General features: G+C 37.9%; 1 protein-coding gene across 2 annotated transcripts; it reads right to left on the bottom strand.

The window, feature by feature from the left end:
* Positions 1–1,074: 1,074 nt before the first annotated feature.
* Positions 1,075–15,294, bottom strand: CASP1 (caspase 1). 2 transcript variants are annotated; one of them, XM_037161027.2, is made up of 10 exons: positions 15,225–15,294; positions 14,337–14,603; positions 11,957–12,019; positions 8,409–8,506; positions 7,575–7,748; positions 6,928–7,162; positions 6,352–6,495; positions 3,890–3,999; positions 1,596–1,699; positions 1,075–1,172 (listed from the first exon to the last, which is right to left on the bottom strand). In XM_037161027.2, the coding sequence occupies exons 1-9, from the start codon at positions 15,235–15,237 to the stop codon at positions 1,601–1,603; spliced, it is 1,203 nt and encodes a 400-aa protein (XP_037016922.2). In that variant the 5' UTR covers positions 15,238–15,294; the 3' UTR covers positions 1,075–1,172; positions 1,596–1,600. The 2 variants fall into 2 exon arrangements, with proteins under 2 accessions (XP_037016922.2, XP_037016931.2); XM_037161036.2 differs by lacking the exon at positions 6,352–6,495.
* Between the last annotated feature and the right edge of the window lie 3,812 nt (positions 15,295–19,106).

The raw sequence follows: 19,106 nt of genomic DNA, 5'->3' as shown, positions 1-19,106 counted from the left end.
CCTTTATTTCCCCACACTCCCTTCTCTGTGTCCTTTTTCTGATCTCTCAGTATTTCATCTGAAGGAGTTTAAACTAACAGGTCTCATTTCACTTTCAGATAAGAATTACCCAAATTAACTTCTTTTTTTCTGTTTCAGCTCTGCTGGTGTTATCCCCTCCCTGTCTTCCTTTGAGTGTTTATGGACAAATTCTTAAGGAATCTTTCTCTTCACTCTCCTCATGCATTTCTTTAACTGCTTAAGCCTAGCTCTACATTTAAGTTTTACTGAAGGTGACTTCTCACTATGCTATTTTGATATTCTCTGAACAGTGAGTGATAATAGAGGCAGTCTTAGGCTGTAGTAGAACAAATGCATGACAGTACAGAAGTGGCATGTCCAGAAGAATAGTTAGTGGGGGAGTAAAAGACTGTTAATATTCATCTACAAAGAGCCAGAAATTCACCTTTACTCCTAATGGGTTAGGATTAGAAATGGCTCATGATTGCCAACAAAATGCTACTCCCTTCAGTCCTTCCTAAGTCTTGCATTGCTGAGTGGAGGATTTCACCCCAAACTCATTACCACTGCATCGACAAGTGCATTACTTGGTATACAACACAGTCTAGTGCTTTTCCATAGGGTGTCGTGTATTTTCAGCTAATTGTTTCATGTTAGTTGACTATCTTGTCTTCTTAATAAAACTATAAACTATGAGTTTCCTGGGTGTGAATCAAAATTACTTTGCATCCCTAAAATAGTTTATGGAAAGATAGACATATGTAATTTCTGGCCAAGGCTTTGGTAGTGGTAAACTCTGGTGAAGTCACTTACCACACTCCGAATTTCTTTGGCTGAGCTCCAAAATTCTCTGAAGATAAATATTTACTGTGAGATTTTTATCAATATCCCTGAAACTGACAGCCCAGAAAATGGTTTCTAGAAAGAAAGAATGGTACTGTTCTTCGTCAGGGCCGAAACTTCATCTAGGCAGGTCAGCTCTCATGGATCAATCTAAAAACACCCATTACCAGTTCCAAACCCTACCCCCTATTGTCTCAGAATAAAAAAAAACACCCATAACAACTCTTCTGTTTTTTTTATTTCACATTTATTGAAATGTTTAAAGAAATATCTGTTTCCTGCTGACATAATTCCCAAAACAGGAACAGAATGACAGAACTTCTGGTTTCCTATAAGAAAAATAAATAAAACAAACATTATAAACACAGTTTTATTTAAAAAATACAAGTTTAAAAATTACTCCACTTATGGGGACATACACACTCATGAGAAGAAAGAGGCTATGCTGTGTCTGAATATTGCTCTGTTGAGGAAAAGTGAAGAACATCTAAAACCAAACTTTCATCATCCAATGGAACACATCTCAATCTCTCTCAGCTGACCCTGAGAAAGGGCCATCTAACTCTGCTGAACTTTAAAGAAGAGCAATGTGCTCTGAACTGAACAAACAGAAAGACATATTTTTAGTGCCTTGAATTTATTTTACTAGACCTTGAGACCTGGGCCAAGATGAAGTTTCGGTCCTGTCCCTACAATGCTATGACCCCCAGCACACACACACACTTCTGTCCTTTGACATTAATACAACTTACTTATATTAATGTCCCGGAAAGAGGTAGAAACATCTTGTCAAAGTCACTCTTTCCGTGGTGGGCATCTGCACTCTAACATCTGGACGCTCAAATGAAAATCGAACCTATAGGAAAAAACAGTGTGTATTTTTTTTTCCTGAGTGGAAGAATCTTCACTTAAGCTGAAAAATTTACAAAAAGTATAGCAAAATAAAAAGTTTGTGCACCTGTAAGAATCATAGTGGTATGGATATCAAAGCATGGAATTGACCAGATCTTTTAAATCTGTTGATGAATCTAATAGCTATGGACATAGACAAACAGGAGTCCACTTCTTTGTGTACTTAGGGCTATAGGGGAGTTAAAATAATTATTATTTCCTGGAAGTCTATTTTCTTTGCCAGATTGGGGAAGTTCTCCTTTATTATTTGTTCAAATAAGTTTTCCACTCATGGCTGTTCCTCTTACCCTTCTGCTACCCCTATAATTCGGATGTTGGAACATTTAAAGATGTCCTGGAGGTTCCTAAGCCTCTCCTCATTTTTTTGAATTCTTGTTTCTTCATCCTTTTTTGTTTGGTCATTTTTTTCCTCTTTCTGGTCCACTCCTTTGATTTGAGTCCCAGTTTCCTTTCCATTACTATTGGTTTCTTGTGCATTTCTATTCATTTCAATTAGTTTAGCCTTCATATGTTCCTCTAATTTGTGACTAAAATCAACCAGTTCTGTGAGCATCCTGATCACCAGTGTTTTGAACTGTGCATCTGAAAGTTTGGCTATTTCTTCATCACTTAGATTTGTTGGCTCTGGGGCTCTGAGTTGTTCTTGAGCCATGTTTTGATCTGTTTGTGCCTGTTGTGTATGAGGAGTGGAGCCTTAGGTGTTCACCAGGGCGGGGCCACACAGGTCGCTGTTTTCTGATGTTGTGTGTGGGGGTGGGGTCAGAGAGGGGCAATAGCAGTCCCCCTGCTGCTTCCCACCACTGGGGCCTGTGTGGTCTGTTCCACTGCTCGCTCCTTCACCGGTTTATCTGCACGCGAATGTGTGACCGTGGTCAGCCCTCAGTGAGTCCACCACCTTGCACCCTCAGTGGGTCTGCCTGCTGCTACTCCACACCTGGGATCCACCCATGGCTGCTGGCATGCCTGGGTTGTGCCCCTGGGTTGTGCTCCCGGGTCTGTCTGGTGGAACTTTCCTGCCCAACTCTGCTCTGCTGCTGGCTCTGCCCCTCTTACCGGTTTGGCGGAAGGGTTCATTATTGTCAAACTTCCGTATAGCTCAATTTTCTGTGGTTTGGCTGTATTTTTCTTGCTAAAACTTTGTTGTTTTTAAACTTGGTTGTGTGAGAAAGCACAGTGCTTCCACCTATGCCTCCATCTTGGCGGAAGAAGGAACATACCAAGGCACATCATCATTACATTAGCCAAGATTAAAATGAAGGAGAGAATTCTAGAAGCAGCAAGAGATAAGGGGACTGTCACCTACGAAGGAGTTCCCATCAAACTGTCAGCTGATTTCTCAAAAGAGACCTTAGAGGCAAGAAGTGGCTGGAAAGAAGTATTCCAAGTCATGAAATCCAAAGACCTACATCCAAGATTGCTCTATCCTGCAAAACTTTCATTTACAATGGAAGAAGAGATAAAGTGCTTCTCAGATAAGGTCAAATTTAAGGATTTCATCATCACCAAGCCCTTATTATATGAAATGTTAAAGGGACTTACCTAAGAAAAAGAAGATACAAAAATGAACAGTGAAAGGACAGCCAACTCACAGTTATTAACAACCACACTTAAAAGCAAACTAAGAGGACAGCTAGATCAGGAGCAGAAACATAGAAATGAAGATCACATGGAGTGTTAGCAACAGGGGAGTGGGAGGAGAAGAAAGGGGGAGAAGGTACAGAAAATAAGAAGCATAGATGGTAGGTAGAAAATAGACAGGGGGAGGGCAAGAATAGTATGGGAAATATAGAATCTAAAGAACTTGAGACACGTGGTCATAAACTAAAGGGGGAATGGTGGGGGAGGGGGTGTGCAGGGTGGAGGGGGATGAAGGGGGGAATAGAACAACTGTAATGGCATAATCAATAAAATATATTTTAAAAAATAAATAAATTATTATTTTGAGGGGTTGATTCTAGATCATAGCATATTGGATCTAGCTTTCAAGTTTGCTGACTCACCCAAGACCCTCAGAGTTCTTTTGGAAAGAAGTACATTTCTGGATAATAAACATAGCCAGAGCTGTCCCTAGGTTTCCAACTAGAATAGTCAAATAGCCAGGGAAGTAGAATATGAGAAATATCTAGAGCCTTACTTTTCGGAATATCTCCTCCAGGTCACAGGACCAAGCATATTCTTGCAAATTTTCAATGAGTTTCATAATAAATAGTGAGCCATTTTTGGGGTGTCTCCAAGAAACATTATCTGTAAATAAAGCACATCCCAAATCTCATGCAAAACTCTTGTCTGGACAGAAAGATAGAATGCTAGAATTTTAACTGCAGCTGAGGATGTTTGTTGAGGTCATACTGTTTTCTATACACTATATGCCATTATTTAGTGAGTATGTTCAATGTTAATTAATATATTTTTACTTATAGCTGACAACTATTATGTCCTATGAAGGATTCCATATGTGTTGCAAAAGCTAGGTTGGCATTGTATCTTAGTTCAAGGATTTAAAAATTTGGTAGATAGAGAGAGAAAGGCAGAATAGGGTAGAGAGAAGTGATTGGGCTTTGGAAAAGAAATAACTTGTGAGTGGATCTCACAAGTGCTATTTACTAACTATGATCTAAGTTAATGATATACTCTAAATGCAAAGGCCTTGATTACAAAGGCTAGGGTAATCACTTCTGCCATAAAATATAGTTAAAGTTTAGACATAGTGTATTATAAGTGTCTAGGAGAATGTAGGATATGTTATATCTGTTCTATACAGGGTAATTATATTAATAACTTTTTAAATATCTACATTGTAAATAATTTAATTGAAATCAAATAATGGTCATATGGTATTTGTACAAAGAAAATGTTAACTGAATATGAAAAGGGTGTAAATTATAAATATAAATATAAGTAAATATAAAAGAAGTACAAGCCTAGAAAACATTTAAGAGAGAAAGACTCTACTGTAGGACAAAACAGTCTTATAAAAGAGAATATTGAACAGTTATATTAACTATATAAAAAATAGAGACATAGAAATCATTAAGCCATTTTCAAATTACAGAAAGAAATATATGAAGCGGTATAACTAGCTATGCATATAACCAAAACACAAGTGTTAATAAAGTCTTTTAGTCAATAACAATGGTACTAAGATATATAATGATAACGGATTAATATTCTATTTAAAACCACAGCTATTTTATGATGCTGGTTCCAGATAAAGGAAGGAGATGAGAGAGAAAGTGGAGGCAAAAATCTTCTCCAGTTCTTTGTAAAATTAAGGGAGTAATGGTCATGTGTCTTCAGGAGAGCACTACAGTGCAGTAGGAAATAATTACACCCGAAAATGTGGAGCTAAGTTTATGAGTGGAAAATAATTAGCTGAAGATGACAGAATTGATGATCTTGGGGGCCACCTACAGTGGAGGGGCGAGGAAAGTAAAAGAAAAGAAGAAAGAAATCAGGACCATAGAAGGGCTGTAGAAATTAGACGTAAATGTTTGTAGAATATGCTAGGTTCAAAGGACTTGAAAGAACAGTTTTGTCCAGTTCCAAAGTTGGCTAAGCACACTCAAGCTGTAAATGTATAGGACTTTTTGCCTAGGGTCATTGTTTTTGATTTCTGCAAAAAAAGTTTTGATTTCTACATTAAGACATCATCAGCACAATGAAGAAACAGGCTATGCCCTGAAAGAAGATACCTCATTAAAGGAAATAATTTAACCTGTAGATTAATTTATTTGAGCAGAGGCAAGGCCTTCAGGCCATAGGTAATCAAAGAAAAATGTGAATGCCCCCAAAATTTCAAAACATAATAGATAAAAGAATTGAAATAACTTTTATTTAAACCTTGAGCTACAAAGTAACTCAAGGTAAAAGCCTTGAGTTAAGTTACGAATAGATACGTCTTTAATAATAACAATTATTTAATGTGTGTTTTACTCTGTATCATTCTCAATATTTCACATGTATTACCTTATTTAATTCTTAGAACAACGACATTTGCATTTACATATATCAGTGAGGAATTTGAAGAAAGCCCAGAGAGGAGAAATAAGTAGAACTAGTTTACAAATAATAAATGGCAGGGTCAGAATATAATTGGCAGTACTTTTAATCCATAGCCTAGATTTAGAAATCATTAAGGTTTCTTTTTTTTATTCATTCTGCACTTCTATTTGAAACCAACTTAACTTAAAGCCTCGAACTGCCTCATCTGCTTTTTTACCCTCCCTTTCCCTGCAAAGTTTACTTTTCTGTAAATACATGAAGTCCAGGAAAATCGAACTGCTGAATGAGCCCAACATTGTGAACCTTTTCCATGTGAAGTCAGATCCTAATTTATTCAGTGTAGATATTCCTCTATTTATCCCTTGCAGTTCCAGGGGACTAATTTGGCCCCATGGGAGTTTACTAAGTACTAATTTAATAAAAAATATATGCACATTTGATGGGGGTAATTAAAAGGTTTAAACTGGGAGGACTGCTTGAGTTGTTCTTCAGAAGTTTCAAGGAAAGGTCAACAGATGCTCATTCTCTACTGAGTGTATGTGAATTCCTGCATTAGTACTTCCCTCAGAGGTGCCTTACACAAGAACTCATTACCTGGTGTTGAAGAGCAGAAAGCAATAAAATCCTTCTCTACATGGGCTTTCTTAATGGCATCATACTCAAAATCTTCTGGAGCCTGTGAAGAGCTGTTTCCAAAAGCTCCTACTGAATCTTTTAATAACACCACCCCTTCGTTCTCTAGAAAGACAAGATTTTTTTCTTGTGACTTCCAACAGCCAAAAGAATTGCTTTCTCCCTTAAACTTCTCTTCAACCATATTTATTCATTTATTTGTCTCCATCTTTCATTTGTATGCATATATACACAATACATCCCATTAACTATCTTTTTAAGAACTCTTATTTCCAGTAACCCTTAAATGAATTCTAATGACAATTAAAATATCAAAGTCTTAAGGTTAAAAATATTCCATTTTACTTTAGAATAGAATAAATATTTACTAACCATTCATATAACTCAAAGCAACTATAATTTTGTTTGGTGACAGTAGGTATTCTCTGACATTAAGGAGCAAACTCACACACCCAAAAGAAAAAACACTGAATGTGTATGAATGATGAAGTCTATACGTGCACATCTTGTGTTCAGTCCGACAGCATCAGCACTCACCACCACGGCAGGCCTGGATAATGATCACCTTGGGTTTGTCCTTCAAACTTGGACAGTTCCTAGTGTTCAAAATTTGAAAGACAGTGTTGATGGATAATATGTCTGAGACTTCCTCAGAGTGTTTCTTCCCACAAATGCCTTCTCGAATACCGTGAGACATGAGCACCAAGAAAGTACTGTCAGCAGTCTTGTGCTCCTTGCGGGCAGCAAATGCCTTCAGTTCTGTAGTCATGTCCTAGAGGAGACCATACAATTGATTTTGGACAGTGAGATTCATTATCATGGCACCTTGGGAATTGAATAAAGAGACATTTAAAAATTCTTGGGTGATATAAAAGTCAATGGGAACAAAATAAAATTTCAGTTTCAATTCAAACAAAGGTGATGTAGCAGTATAGCATGGTACTACAGAAATTTCTAGTAGACAGGAAAGGGTATTATTGTTTTAATAGAACAATTCCCAAATAAAAGTTCTACCAGACTTTTGCTAAAATCTCTGTGTTAGAGGGAATTATTGTAGCATTAAACACACTCCAAGGGAGAACTTGAATTTTAGGCTATCAAGAGATGAAGATTCCAGTGCTTCAACCAGAACTTTAGAAACAAGAAGGGTGTGATCATTGTCCTTGCATTCGGGAAGAACTCACCAGAGAAGTGAGGTTTTTTTTCACATCCACGGTGTATCCCAGATCTTCTAGCAGCTTCTCCATACCACTGATATCAACTTCAGCTCCAGCTCTACTAGAAAGCTTCTCAAATTCTATGTTGCAGATAATGAGGGCAAGACGTGTGCGAGTGGCCTTTCCCATTATTGGGTAAATCTGTAGAAAATGCAGATTGCGTAAACAGTCTTGTTCTCTTTAATTAAATATTCACTCTGATGGTGTAAGACCTCTTTCCTTAGTTTCATCTAGAAATCAAATCTTATGAATCATAGATTATAAACTTGGGGTGGGGGAGGCAAATGAATCTTACTATAGGAGTTAAAATAGAGTTTACAAATGCCCAAATGACAACTGCACATTTAATTTAATTATTTTGAAAGCTACTATTGCATGAAAAAAAGGCTTTGAAACAAGAATGGTAGAATTTAAAAACTTACTCCTTAGCTTACTCGTTTTTCCAAAATATTTTATAATCTATACCTCACTTTCCTGATCTATAAAATAGTCTATTTTGAGGGTTTAAGGTATTATTATTATAGCCAACATTCCCAGGACATTATCTGACTCATATTAAGAATTTAGTGGATGCTCTTATTATTATTATAATGTTCTACCTAGAGAGTTGTGTCAATCTTAGAACTCCATACATAAGCCTGGGATTCTAAGAGATAGGAATCTTTTATGTAAGGAAAACAGAAGGATGATTTTCCAGAACCTCTCAAGGAAACTGGTTGTAAGAATGTACCACTGCCCTTTACAATGGTCCAGTGTTGTTGTTTTTTTTCCACCCAGATCCTTGTGTTCTGAGTACAGCACCTCTCCTGACTTTTCTTTCCTTATTCTTTCTGCTATTTCTGCAGGACAAAGCTTGACACTCCCTGCTGGACCTCGGTTGTCTTGCACTGCCTCAGGAGCTGCAATAGACAAGAGACATTATGAATAATGACGTCCCCGAGGGTCCAATCACAGCATCATCTGTGTATGAAGCCACAGGGGAGACAATAAATCCTTAAACGAAAAATGCTGGGCTAGTTGTTAACACTGCTACTGGAACATATCTCAAACCAGAGGAGATTTCCAGTGGTAAGGTACAAGGATCTACCTTTATCTCTTAAGATCAGCAGTTTTACAAACACTTTAAAATAAAAAAACAAAATGAAAAATTTTCAAGGCCATGCATGACAGATTCCTCAGAAAATAATGTTACATGAAATAGTTAAAATATAAAATTATTTCAAATGATTTAAGGTTGAGAATAAAATTTAATGGAGGAAGAGAAATGTTTCAAAAATATTTAAAATAGAGTATTTCAAAATAAATATGTTTATTATTTATTTAGTTAGTTACTTACTAGGTATGACGCTAGGCATTAGAGATGGAAGGGAAGGAAGATGGAAGGAAGGAAAGAAGGAAGAAAGAAAAGGGGTGTGGTAGGGGAGAGAGGGGTAGAGAAAGAAGCAAGGAGAGAATAAAGGAAGGTAGGAAAGAAAAAAGAAGGAAGGGAGGGAAGGAAGGAAGGAGGAAGAAAGCAAAGGATAAGATGATGTAGAAGAGAGAGGGAGACGAATGAAGATAAGACAAAAAAGAAAGGAAAAAATGGAGGAAGGAAGGGGTTTTGTCCAGTTCTTCAGAATCCCTCAACTGTATCTACATATGAGGAGGAGAATGAAGAATATTAAATGTGTTAAGTAGAATAAATATGAAATAGAATGCTAAATGCTAAAATCAGGATGCATACTAGATAAATTCATGACACTAAACATTGATTACATAAATATGTGAGGAAGAGCTTTCATAGTATTTTATGCAGTGAAACGTTTAGGGCTTACTTTCATTACAAGTTTAACACCATTCAAGAGTGTGATGTACTTGCTAAAGAAGTAACATAATCTCTCTATCAAAGTAAATATGTTTTCTCAACATTTGGATAGTCTTTTAGAAACTAGACTATTTACATAAGAAAGTTATATTTAATTTTAAAGGGAAATTTGAAGAAATGATAGTATATTTGTTTAGGTAATCCCAGACATCATGAAATATGTTTACTGTGGGTAAAGTAAAAGAGAATTAGAATAAATATATTGGAAAAACTATAGAAATCATTATTAGAAGGAAGAAACATCCTCTTTCATGATACACAAGTCCAGAGAACAAAGAAAATATTAAAGAGAAACAATTTGATTATATCAGAGTTAATTTTTCTTAGTTAAAAAATTGGGCCTTTGTTTATATAGTGGATGTCCCATCCACTGAAATACCTAAGAAAACATGCATGGGATAACCGCTTTTAAAAGATTTATTAAAGAAATTTCCAAATTTGATGGCATATTTACTTCCTTGGCCTCTATTTTTTTCAAATCTAAGGTCTTCTTACTTTAAGAGAGAAGAGTCACTTTCCAATGAAATAACTTGAGAATTGTGGGTGAAATACTTTTCCAGAACAAATAAAATAATTATTATTTAGTAAGAAAGAAGCTGGATTCATACAAAAATTAAGTTTGCCATTTAAGGAATCTAGCATATATTGACCTTGTCAAGACTCAATACATCTGAGACCATTTTTTCAGGGGAGAGGCTTGAAACATTTTTAAGGTCTTCCTTGTCATCTTGGACCTGGGATTTTCTTGGACCACCTTCAATACTGTGTGAAATGAAACATTTTGCCTTTATATATTTGTGGCAGAGACTGGCTAGCTATTCAACAAAATTCTGTCTTCTTCCTGTGCACACAGCTGGTCTGTGCTGCCAACCACCTTAGCAGTTTGGTTTGGCCATGTGACTGAGTTCAAGGCCAGGAATACAGGCAGGACTATGGTGTGACATATCCGGGCCAAGCCCAGCACAATGTCTCACCAGTGATTTCCCATATTTTTTCCAATGCCATTAACTGATGGTTGAGACCACAGTGGCTTTGGCATTTTATAGCACAGATACCAGACTCATATGATGGGAGAGGTCTAGGCATCTGAGTTTGCACTCAGTGGAGAGATGCCTGCTGATGAAGTTTGCCCACTCACAAATGAAACATGGGCTTCTTCTAAATCTGTGCCATAAATGGAGACAACTGTATTTGAACATTAATGAAAAATAAAAATAAATTATAAAAAACAACTAACTAATTTGAAGAAAAGTATGTGAATTGTTGCAGCATTTTATATCACCTGAACCAATATGGGTGTGTGTAGGGTTATACTCATCCTTAAATTCTTGGCTAACTTTAATGCGGTGGTGGGGATTCTTAAGTAGGTGGTCATTCATAACTTGTGTATAAAAACAGGAACCTTCTTTGTCTTGTTAGTTACACTCAGAACAGTCTACAGATCAAGGTCTTTGACACAGTGGCCATATGCTAAATAGTGTTCTAATGGTGTAGCAGATAATAGCAATTTTGATGAAATTACTCAGTAAAATAGTATTTTGACAAATGTTCACTGTATGTACACTATGAATCAATTACTGTTAGATGGGATCGTTCTTATGAATAAGTCAAAGATGTCCAATGTTCTCATAAAGCTTAAAGCCTATTGAGGGACAATGATGACTTCATTTTTCAGAACACCAGAAAAATATGAGAGTTATTGCTGAAGAGTCACAGCAACCTGTGGGAATACAGGCTCTGATCTATAATAATAAATTAGAAGTGGCTGGCCCTGGCTGGTGTAGCTCAGCGGATTGAGCGCAGGCCTGTGAACCAAAGGATCAAGGTTTGATTCCCAGTCAGGGCACATGCCTGGTTTGCAGGCCATTTCCCAGCAGGGGATGCACAAAGGGCAACCATACACTGATATTTCTCTCCCTCTCTCCTTCCCTCCCCCTCTAAAGATAAATAAATAAAATCTTTTTAAAAATACCTTTAGAAGTGGCTGGACAGATCTGTACTTGAGAGTGGAATCAATAAAATTTGGCCACTGCTTGAAGGGTATGAGGGAGAAGAGAAAGCTAAAGAGCTAATTTAGGATTTTGGTTCAAATAACAGTGATGATGGCACCAACAACCAAATCATGAAAACCAAAGGATGAGCAATGTACTGGAAAGAATAAATGGCAAATTCAGCTCTCAATATTCATAAAAAATGGAGTCTGTTGGAGATGAGTGCACATGTTCAGCAGGCACTACAATAGTGAAGTATGGCATTCAAGTGGGTAGTCAGAACTTAAGACACAGATTCATAATTTGTTAGAATAATTGTGGTAGTGTAACTGCAAGAATGACTTCTGTGAAAGGAGAATAGGGAAACAAAAAAGACATAGGATTAATCCAGGAGAATTACCTATTGCAAACCCACTCTAGGTTTATCACACGAATTTCTACTTAATATCAAGGAAGTTAAGCTTCAAAATATTCTTGCTTTGAGCGTACCATACCTGGAATGGGAGGTATCTCTGCCTGGGAATCTTGTGTATTATGAGAATTTTCTGATTGTGGACCTAAGGAAAGATAAAGGGCATTAAAATAATCACCCAACATGTTTGAAGTATGTTGACCTAATGTGTTGGAAGCTGTCTATTGAAAATAACGTCCCCAACTTTTAATACTGTTCAAAATGTAATTTACTTAGAACCACCTGTTCACTGGGATATAAAGCCTCACTATATGAATGACTGGACTTAACATTTGAGGCAGAACAAAGGAGTATCTATAAGTGAATCCCTTAATTTCTGCTTTCTGTGATGAGGTGGAGTTGAGATTCCATCAGCTACAGAATCAAGAATTCTCTTAATATGCATGTTTCAAGGTGGCTCCTGAGGTGACCACTACTATGTAAAAGGTATGTACAAAGTGGGTTGTCTAACTCAGCTAACCTTGGCTTTGGAGAAAACTAAAGCATCTAAGCTTTGACAGTTAGCCTTGCTAAGATTTATCACAGCAGAAAATGATGATGAGGTGACTCACTGGTCTACCCTCAATCACTGGTAAGTCAATTTCCTAAGTGCCAGAGAACAGGAAAGTGGTAGAGCCAGAATATAAACACAAATCTGTCTTGACTATTAATCCTGGGCTCCTGTTTACTAAAGCACCCTGCCAGTCCATAAAGGGCACTGTAGATTTTTGTGTATGACAGGAGCGTGGACCACAGTCACTCTAATCCCCACTTGCCATATACAGTGTTACACTACACAAAAACACTGAAGATCCTCAGTTACTCTATTTGGTGCATTAAATCAATCAAACCTATAATGTACCATCTGAGGTCATGATTCATTATGATTGTCAATTTGAAGAATTACATTTAAAGTTTTTTAAGTTTATAAGGATCTCAATATAACAATATATGCTGGAGAAGCTTATTTCAGAAACTTTAAGAATTGGCAGGAGCTAACAAATGTGACATACTTTTGAGTCTGTATGACATAGTTCCTATTGAAGATAAGTTTCCTTAGATACAATGTGGTCTATTTACCTGCTCTGAAAGAGGGAGAGCCATAGCCTCCCACAAAACGTCAAGCCCAAGTTAACAGACTGGAACTTGCCTCATCCTTGTATCTAGACTGCTGGACTAAATTGACCGATAAATTCAAGAACATTTTCTGGTGGAGACCTTGTTTTGACAGTAGTGTACATGCTAAGAACTTTCCTTTAGAAAAATCTTTCCCATTAGAGTTATTCAAATAGGGCATCAAATTATCATCTATCTTAGCAAGTCCAGGGAATCTATCACTCCCTAATCGGTGCGATAAATTCATGATGGCCTTGACTGAAGAGGTATCTTTTGACAAATGGCAAGGCTGAATCCAGGTGTTAGAGTTACACAGTGGGCGCCCAAGTGCCTCTGGAATTCAAGGACTAGGAACTGAAAGGAATAGGACAAGGAAGAAAAAACGTTTTCTGAATGCTTATTGTTATTTATTGTTTTTAAATTGGGGAAAAGTGTTGCTGAAAAAGTGGTAGTGAATGAAAAACAAGAAATTATTCAAACTTTTTTTATCAGTAGGAGAGACAAAGAGGCGGGTCCCTGGGAAAAATGGCTTCTAGCTTTCAAAGAACATTTTTCATCTGACTGGACCTATAAAAGAGACCAGTGGCTGAGAGTTCTCCTGAGATCCCAGCTCTGCTATGTGGAGGGACTAAGGGACTGTAGAAGGGGCAGATCAGTTGCCTGAGCAACTAAGGGCCTAAGCAAGGGCCTTAGCAAGGGCCTAAGCAAGATGGGAGGTAGATGGGTGGGCTTTACACAGTGGTTCACAGCCTAGTTCTCCGATAGTGGACAATGTTACTCAAAAGAAAATACAGAGGACAATTAGAAAAAAAGAATCCACTTTGAAAATCCTAGCTTTTCTGTAAGTATTGAATTTATTCTCTGAGTACTTCACCATCATTGAAATGTGCTTTATTCATCCTGAAGAGCAAAATTTGAAGAGAAGTAATAAAATTTATTAGATTGCATCTTAAGTCCTTATGTCAGACAACTATATAAATTTATAAGGAGCCCTAGACTTAACTAAGTAAGTAATTAACCAAATAAATAATGTAACTTGCCAGGAGGATTGGAAGATATGGTATGAAGCTTTTACTGCTTATTAAGATGGAAAATGAGTTAGAATCCAGAGAAGGCTACTGAGGCTAAAGAATTTTAAAAAAGAGTAAAGAGATAGGGGACAGCAGTAGAGCTAAAGATTTACAAGTGGGACCCTGAAGCCAGACAAAAAGAAGTTGTTGGCAAACTAGCATGACCAGTGAAGAAATCAGATATGGGTACAAAGACACAAGATCTCTGTGAACTCTAGTCTGAGTGGTTGTTCTTACCTGAGGCGAGCCCCAGCTTGCCAGCCAGTTGCGGGTCAACTTCAACAATTTGATTGATAAATATTTGGCTTGCCTGGTGCCCTTTCCGAATGACCGAATCAATCAAATCTCGGGCCTTATCCATAGCTGTGTCATTTTCATGTCTTACTTTCTCCATCTCCTCCTGGTTCAGCACTCTTTCCTCTAATAATCCATCCAACAAGCCATTTATTGTGCCAGTGCTCACCGATTGGATAAACACCTTCCTCTTCGACTTCAGCAACCTGTCTATTCGAAGCACACATATTCTTCAAGTCACTAAAACAACCTCATTGTTTTTTCATGTCAGCAGTAGGGAAGAGCCTTCTTTAGATTTAGCCCGTTAAACGTCCCCTCCACACAGTTCAGTCATCCTGAGGATATCCACATTTCTTATTCTTCCCTCAATGTTACCCAGGGATGCTCACTGAATGCCCTGAAGTCTATTTACTACGGCTGTTAGTGCCTGAAAACCAGCCTGACAGTAACTCATGCTTATTCAACTTTGCATAATAAAAGAATGTGAGTGAAGGCTGTTCCATTTGGGGACAATTGCTGCAGGCATCTATCTTATGCATTGTGCTCCCCCTGTCACATAATTCTGCTAAGATTGCAAAATGACAGCAGAATACCAGTAAAGCCCAGTTCCTTTCTAGCTCATGCTTTTTATTTTTGAAAGCTTTGAAAGGCTTCTGGGCCCCACTGAACTTCCCTTTACCTCCCACCTCTTTCTTCCCTCTCTCTCAGTTCTGTTTACCTAAACATTCACAGAAGCTAATTATGGCTTCCCAAAAAGTCATCTGCTTTTAAAAATTTTCCCCAAGATGGGCCCTTTTTGATAGTAAAACAATCAAACAAACACAAACTTACCTGCCATGTCCATGGCTTTTCTCTCTTGTCCTTGCAAATGTACGATTTGAAACTGAAAGCATGTTCCACCTTCCTGTTCAGCAGGGTGTGTACATATATTAGGAAGTACTAACTGCTCCTACAAATGCATGCCTTTTTTTTTCAAAGTAGAAATCAAAGTGCTCAACCATAGATTGTATCAGGGATTATATCCTTGAAAAATAACTCCAGCAGCCCTTAGATCAGACCATAGTAGAAAGAGAGCAGACACTAGAAATAAGACAGAAATAAGAAAATATGTACACAATTAAATTCCCACAATAATGAATCTCCCATTCATTAGATAATGTAATCTGGAAAAGTAACTCATCTGTCAGTGACAAAGTCCATTCATGGTGCTCTAAAACCACAGACAGGGTGGCATATACACAAGAGGAATTTATACCACACATTTCTGCAGTCTGGGGGATAAGATCAAGGTGCGAGCATGGTTAGGTGGTGGTTGGAAGGTCCTTTCCTGGGTTGCAGACCACTAATTTTGCACCATGCCCTCATACAGCAGATAGAGTACAGTATTTTTCTGGATTCACCAGTATAAGGGCATGAATACCTCTCATGAGGCTTCTGCCCTCATGGCCAGTTTAACTCCTGAAAGCCCCAATTCCAAATACTGTCAGGTTGGACATTAAGTTTCAAAAATATGAATATCAGAAAACTGCATGCATTCAATTTACAGCATTTGAAGAAGTTGAACCATTGTGACCTCTGCCCACATCCTGCCTCTGTGCTGTGTCCTAGAAACTATGTGTTCCCGAGAAGCAGCTCTGCTATTAAGAATGAAAACATTTTTTACCAGAATCAAATATTTTCTTATCTAACACTCTTTATTTTCAGATAGTTCTGTTTTGTCAAGAAACTAACTGCTCAGAATCTGGAACCAGAACAACCTTCCATTCCTGGGCAAGGTATTGAACTTTCTCCTTCTTTGGTTCTTCTATTTGTAAAATAGTTTAATTAATAGTACATAGCTACATACCTCAGCATTAAGTGAATAAAAATGTGGAAACTGCATAAAACATTCTCTGGCACATTATAAGCACATGATGTTATTATTTGTTAATGCTATTATTTTTATTTTAATATTTCTAAATTAAAAATAAAATGACTAGCCAGGGTCAGTTTATGTGAAGATTATCTAATTAAATTTATCTTTTGTGAGAATCCTCCTGCATCTCATTCATTCATTCACTCATTCATATAGCACATATACATGAATGACCTACACCATGTTAGACACATTGTAGGTGCCAGGGGTTCACTCAAAACAAACTGTTTTCTTGCCCTCATAGCTACACATTCAAGGAGAGAAGACAAACAAGAAATACCACATGTAACTGGGATAATTTCAGAGTATGGTAAGTGCTAAGGAGAAGAAATTAATGAGAGAACTGGTATAAAATATTGGAAGACATTAAATCTAAAGACAGAGGAGCCCAGGAAGGTCTACAGAGGTCTCCACTTTTAGTAAGCACATGTTCAATTGCTAGTCCCCACAAAAAACTCAACATAGTCAATTTATTTTATAGATATGTGGGGGCAACTTTGCCCACAAGTCCCTCCATCTCCCACAGATGAAAATGAAACTCCAAGACATGATATGCTTGAGGAGGAGAAGTGGTCAATCTCTCACAAGAGAAGGACCAAGAGCCCCTTCTTCAAGGGCTTTTATTAGGTTTGTAACACACAGGAATACAGGTAAAGCTCATCAAATAATGTCAGGTGGCAAGGATCAAACAGTAGGTAACATTTCAAAAAGATCTGAGGGCTTAGTCTGAGTCAGTGTCTGTCAAGTAAGGGGGTTGCAAAACTTTGGGAGACATACTCATTTCCTGCTTGGACCCTTATCATATGAATGAAAGCACTCTTAGCAAAGCAGGCTTCACAGAACTTTACAAATTCTTTCTTACACCCGATCACCCCAGAACCCTCTCTAGCCAGCAGAGAACTTACACTCCCCATCATAGGTTTTTAGGCTCAAGTGGATTAGAGGCAGGAAGTGCTTCCCCAAGATGGAAATGGGAACTCAGGCTATGTCAGAATAGCCAGGGGGAGAGGGTCCATCACTCCCTCTGAAGGATGGTACCAGTCATTGACTAACCAAACAAGCCTTGGGGGCAGCAGATGAAGCAGAAGCAGTGCTGCTGCCAGAGATAAGCTTTGCTCTTTAGTGGCTTATAGTCTGAAGGTCTCTCACTCAGCTTTATCCGTGGTGAGGCAGTTACAACTCATAAAACTAGACAGAGCAATTCCCAACAGATATGGTTGATGGAAGATGGACTAATAACAAATTGCCTATTAGTCTTTCGAAGTCATCATTTTATTTACTCAACATACTCCTAGGATTATTATCTTAATTTCTTCTGAGAATAACAATCCAGAGTTACTAAAACATTCAATGTGTGTGCAAACATGTGTGTGTGGGTATGCATATGCATAAATGCAGGATATATCTACGTTTTTAAAAATTGTAATACTGTTATTTTAAAATTTTATACTATTAAAAATACACTTGCATTTTGACATGTGGGCCACCAGTTTCTTCCTGTGTTCTAGGCTAAGTGTTAAATTTATTTTTAATTAGAATAACATTCACCATGTAGATTTTTTAAAATTTATTTCTTGTTTATTTTTAAGTTTTTTTCATTTTTATTAAATTTATTGGGTGATGCTGGTTAACAAAATTACACAAGTTTCAGGTGGACCATTCTATAACACATCATGTTATAGAATGGGTTAGGGTTAGGGTTAGGGTTAGGGTTAGGGTTCATTGTATTGTGTGGGGGCAACTTTGCCCTCAAGTCCCCCCATCCACTACAGATGAAAGTAAATACTACCAAGACATGATCTGCTTGGGGAGGAGAGGTGGCCAGTTTCTCAGAGGAAAAAGGCCAGGAGCCCCTCCCTCCAGGGACTTTTATTAAGTTGTAATACACAGGAATACAGGGTGGCAAGGATCAAACAGTAGATAACATTTCAAAGAAATCTGAGGGTTTAGTGTGAGTCAGAGTCTGTCAGGAAAGGGGGTTTGCAGAAACTTTGAGAGACCTGCTCATTTCCTGCTTGAACCCTTAACATATGAATGAAAGCACTCTTAGCAAAGCAGGTTTCAAAGGATTTTTAGAAATTCTTTCTTATGCCAGATTTCTCCCCAGATAGTGCTCTGTAGCAAGGCAAGGAGCTGCACCCCTCCCCATCAGGTTTTCAGGCTTAAGTGGATTAGGGCCAGGAAACGCTTCTCCCGGAGGACACGGGGACTCTGGCTATGTCACATAGCCAGGGGACAAGGGTCCATTGCTCACTTTTTGTTGCAGCCCCTGAGTCCTTCCATGATAGCATCCCAAGTGATAGTGTCTGGCTTAGGTTGCCCCTTGCTGTGAGGAGTCATACTCATCATCAACATCGACCATGCTTTTGGGGCAAGAGAGTAAGCTGAGGCAGTGTTTGCTACCAGAGATAAGCTTTTGTCTCCTGTGGCTTGCATTCTGGAGGTTGCTCACTCACTCATCCTTAGCCATGGGGGGAGTTACAATTTCTTAAACCAGGCAGAGTGTTTTCCAACAGTATTGTGTGTTCATAACTCCAAGTCAAGTCTTCCATTACCATTTATTAGCCCTATGTCTTCCTCGACTTCCCTGTATTCCAACCCTTGACATGGCAATCCCTCCACTCTTGTCTCTGCCATGAATTTCTTTTTTCTCTTTTTCCATCACCCCTCCTAGCCCCTTAACCTCCATACCCTGATAAATGTCAGCCTGCTCTTTATCTATGAAACTGTTTCTATTTTTCTTGTTAATTCATTTGGGTGAATAGATTCCACATGCATCTAAAATGATATGGTACTTG

This window comes from Artibeus jamaicensis, unplaced genomic scaffold (genome assembly GCF_021234435.1).
Source record: "Artibeus jamaicensis isolate MK-2021 breed Jamaican fruit bat unplaced genomic scaffold, CSHL_Jam_final contig_585, whole genome shotgun sequence".
In the NCBI taxonomy this organism is placed as follows: Eukaryota; Metazoa; Chordata; class Mammalia; order Chiroptera; family Phyllostomidae; genus Artibeus; species Artibeus jamaicensis.
Note: the sequence above shows the minus strand (reverse complement) of the source record. Positions and strands in the feature narration are given on the sequence as shown.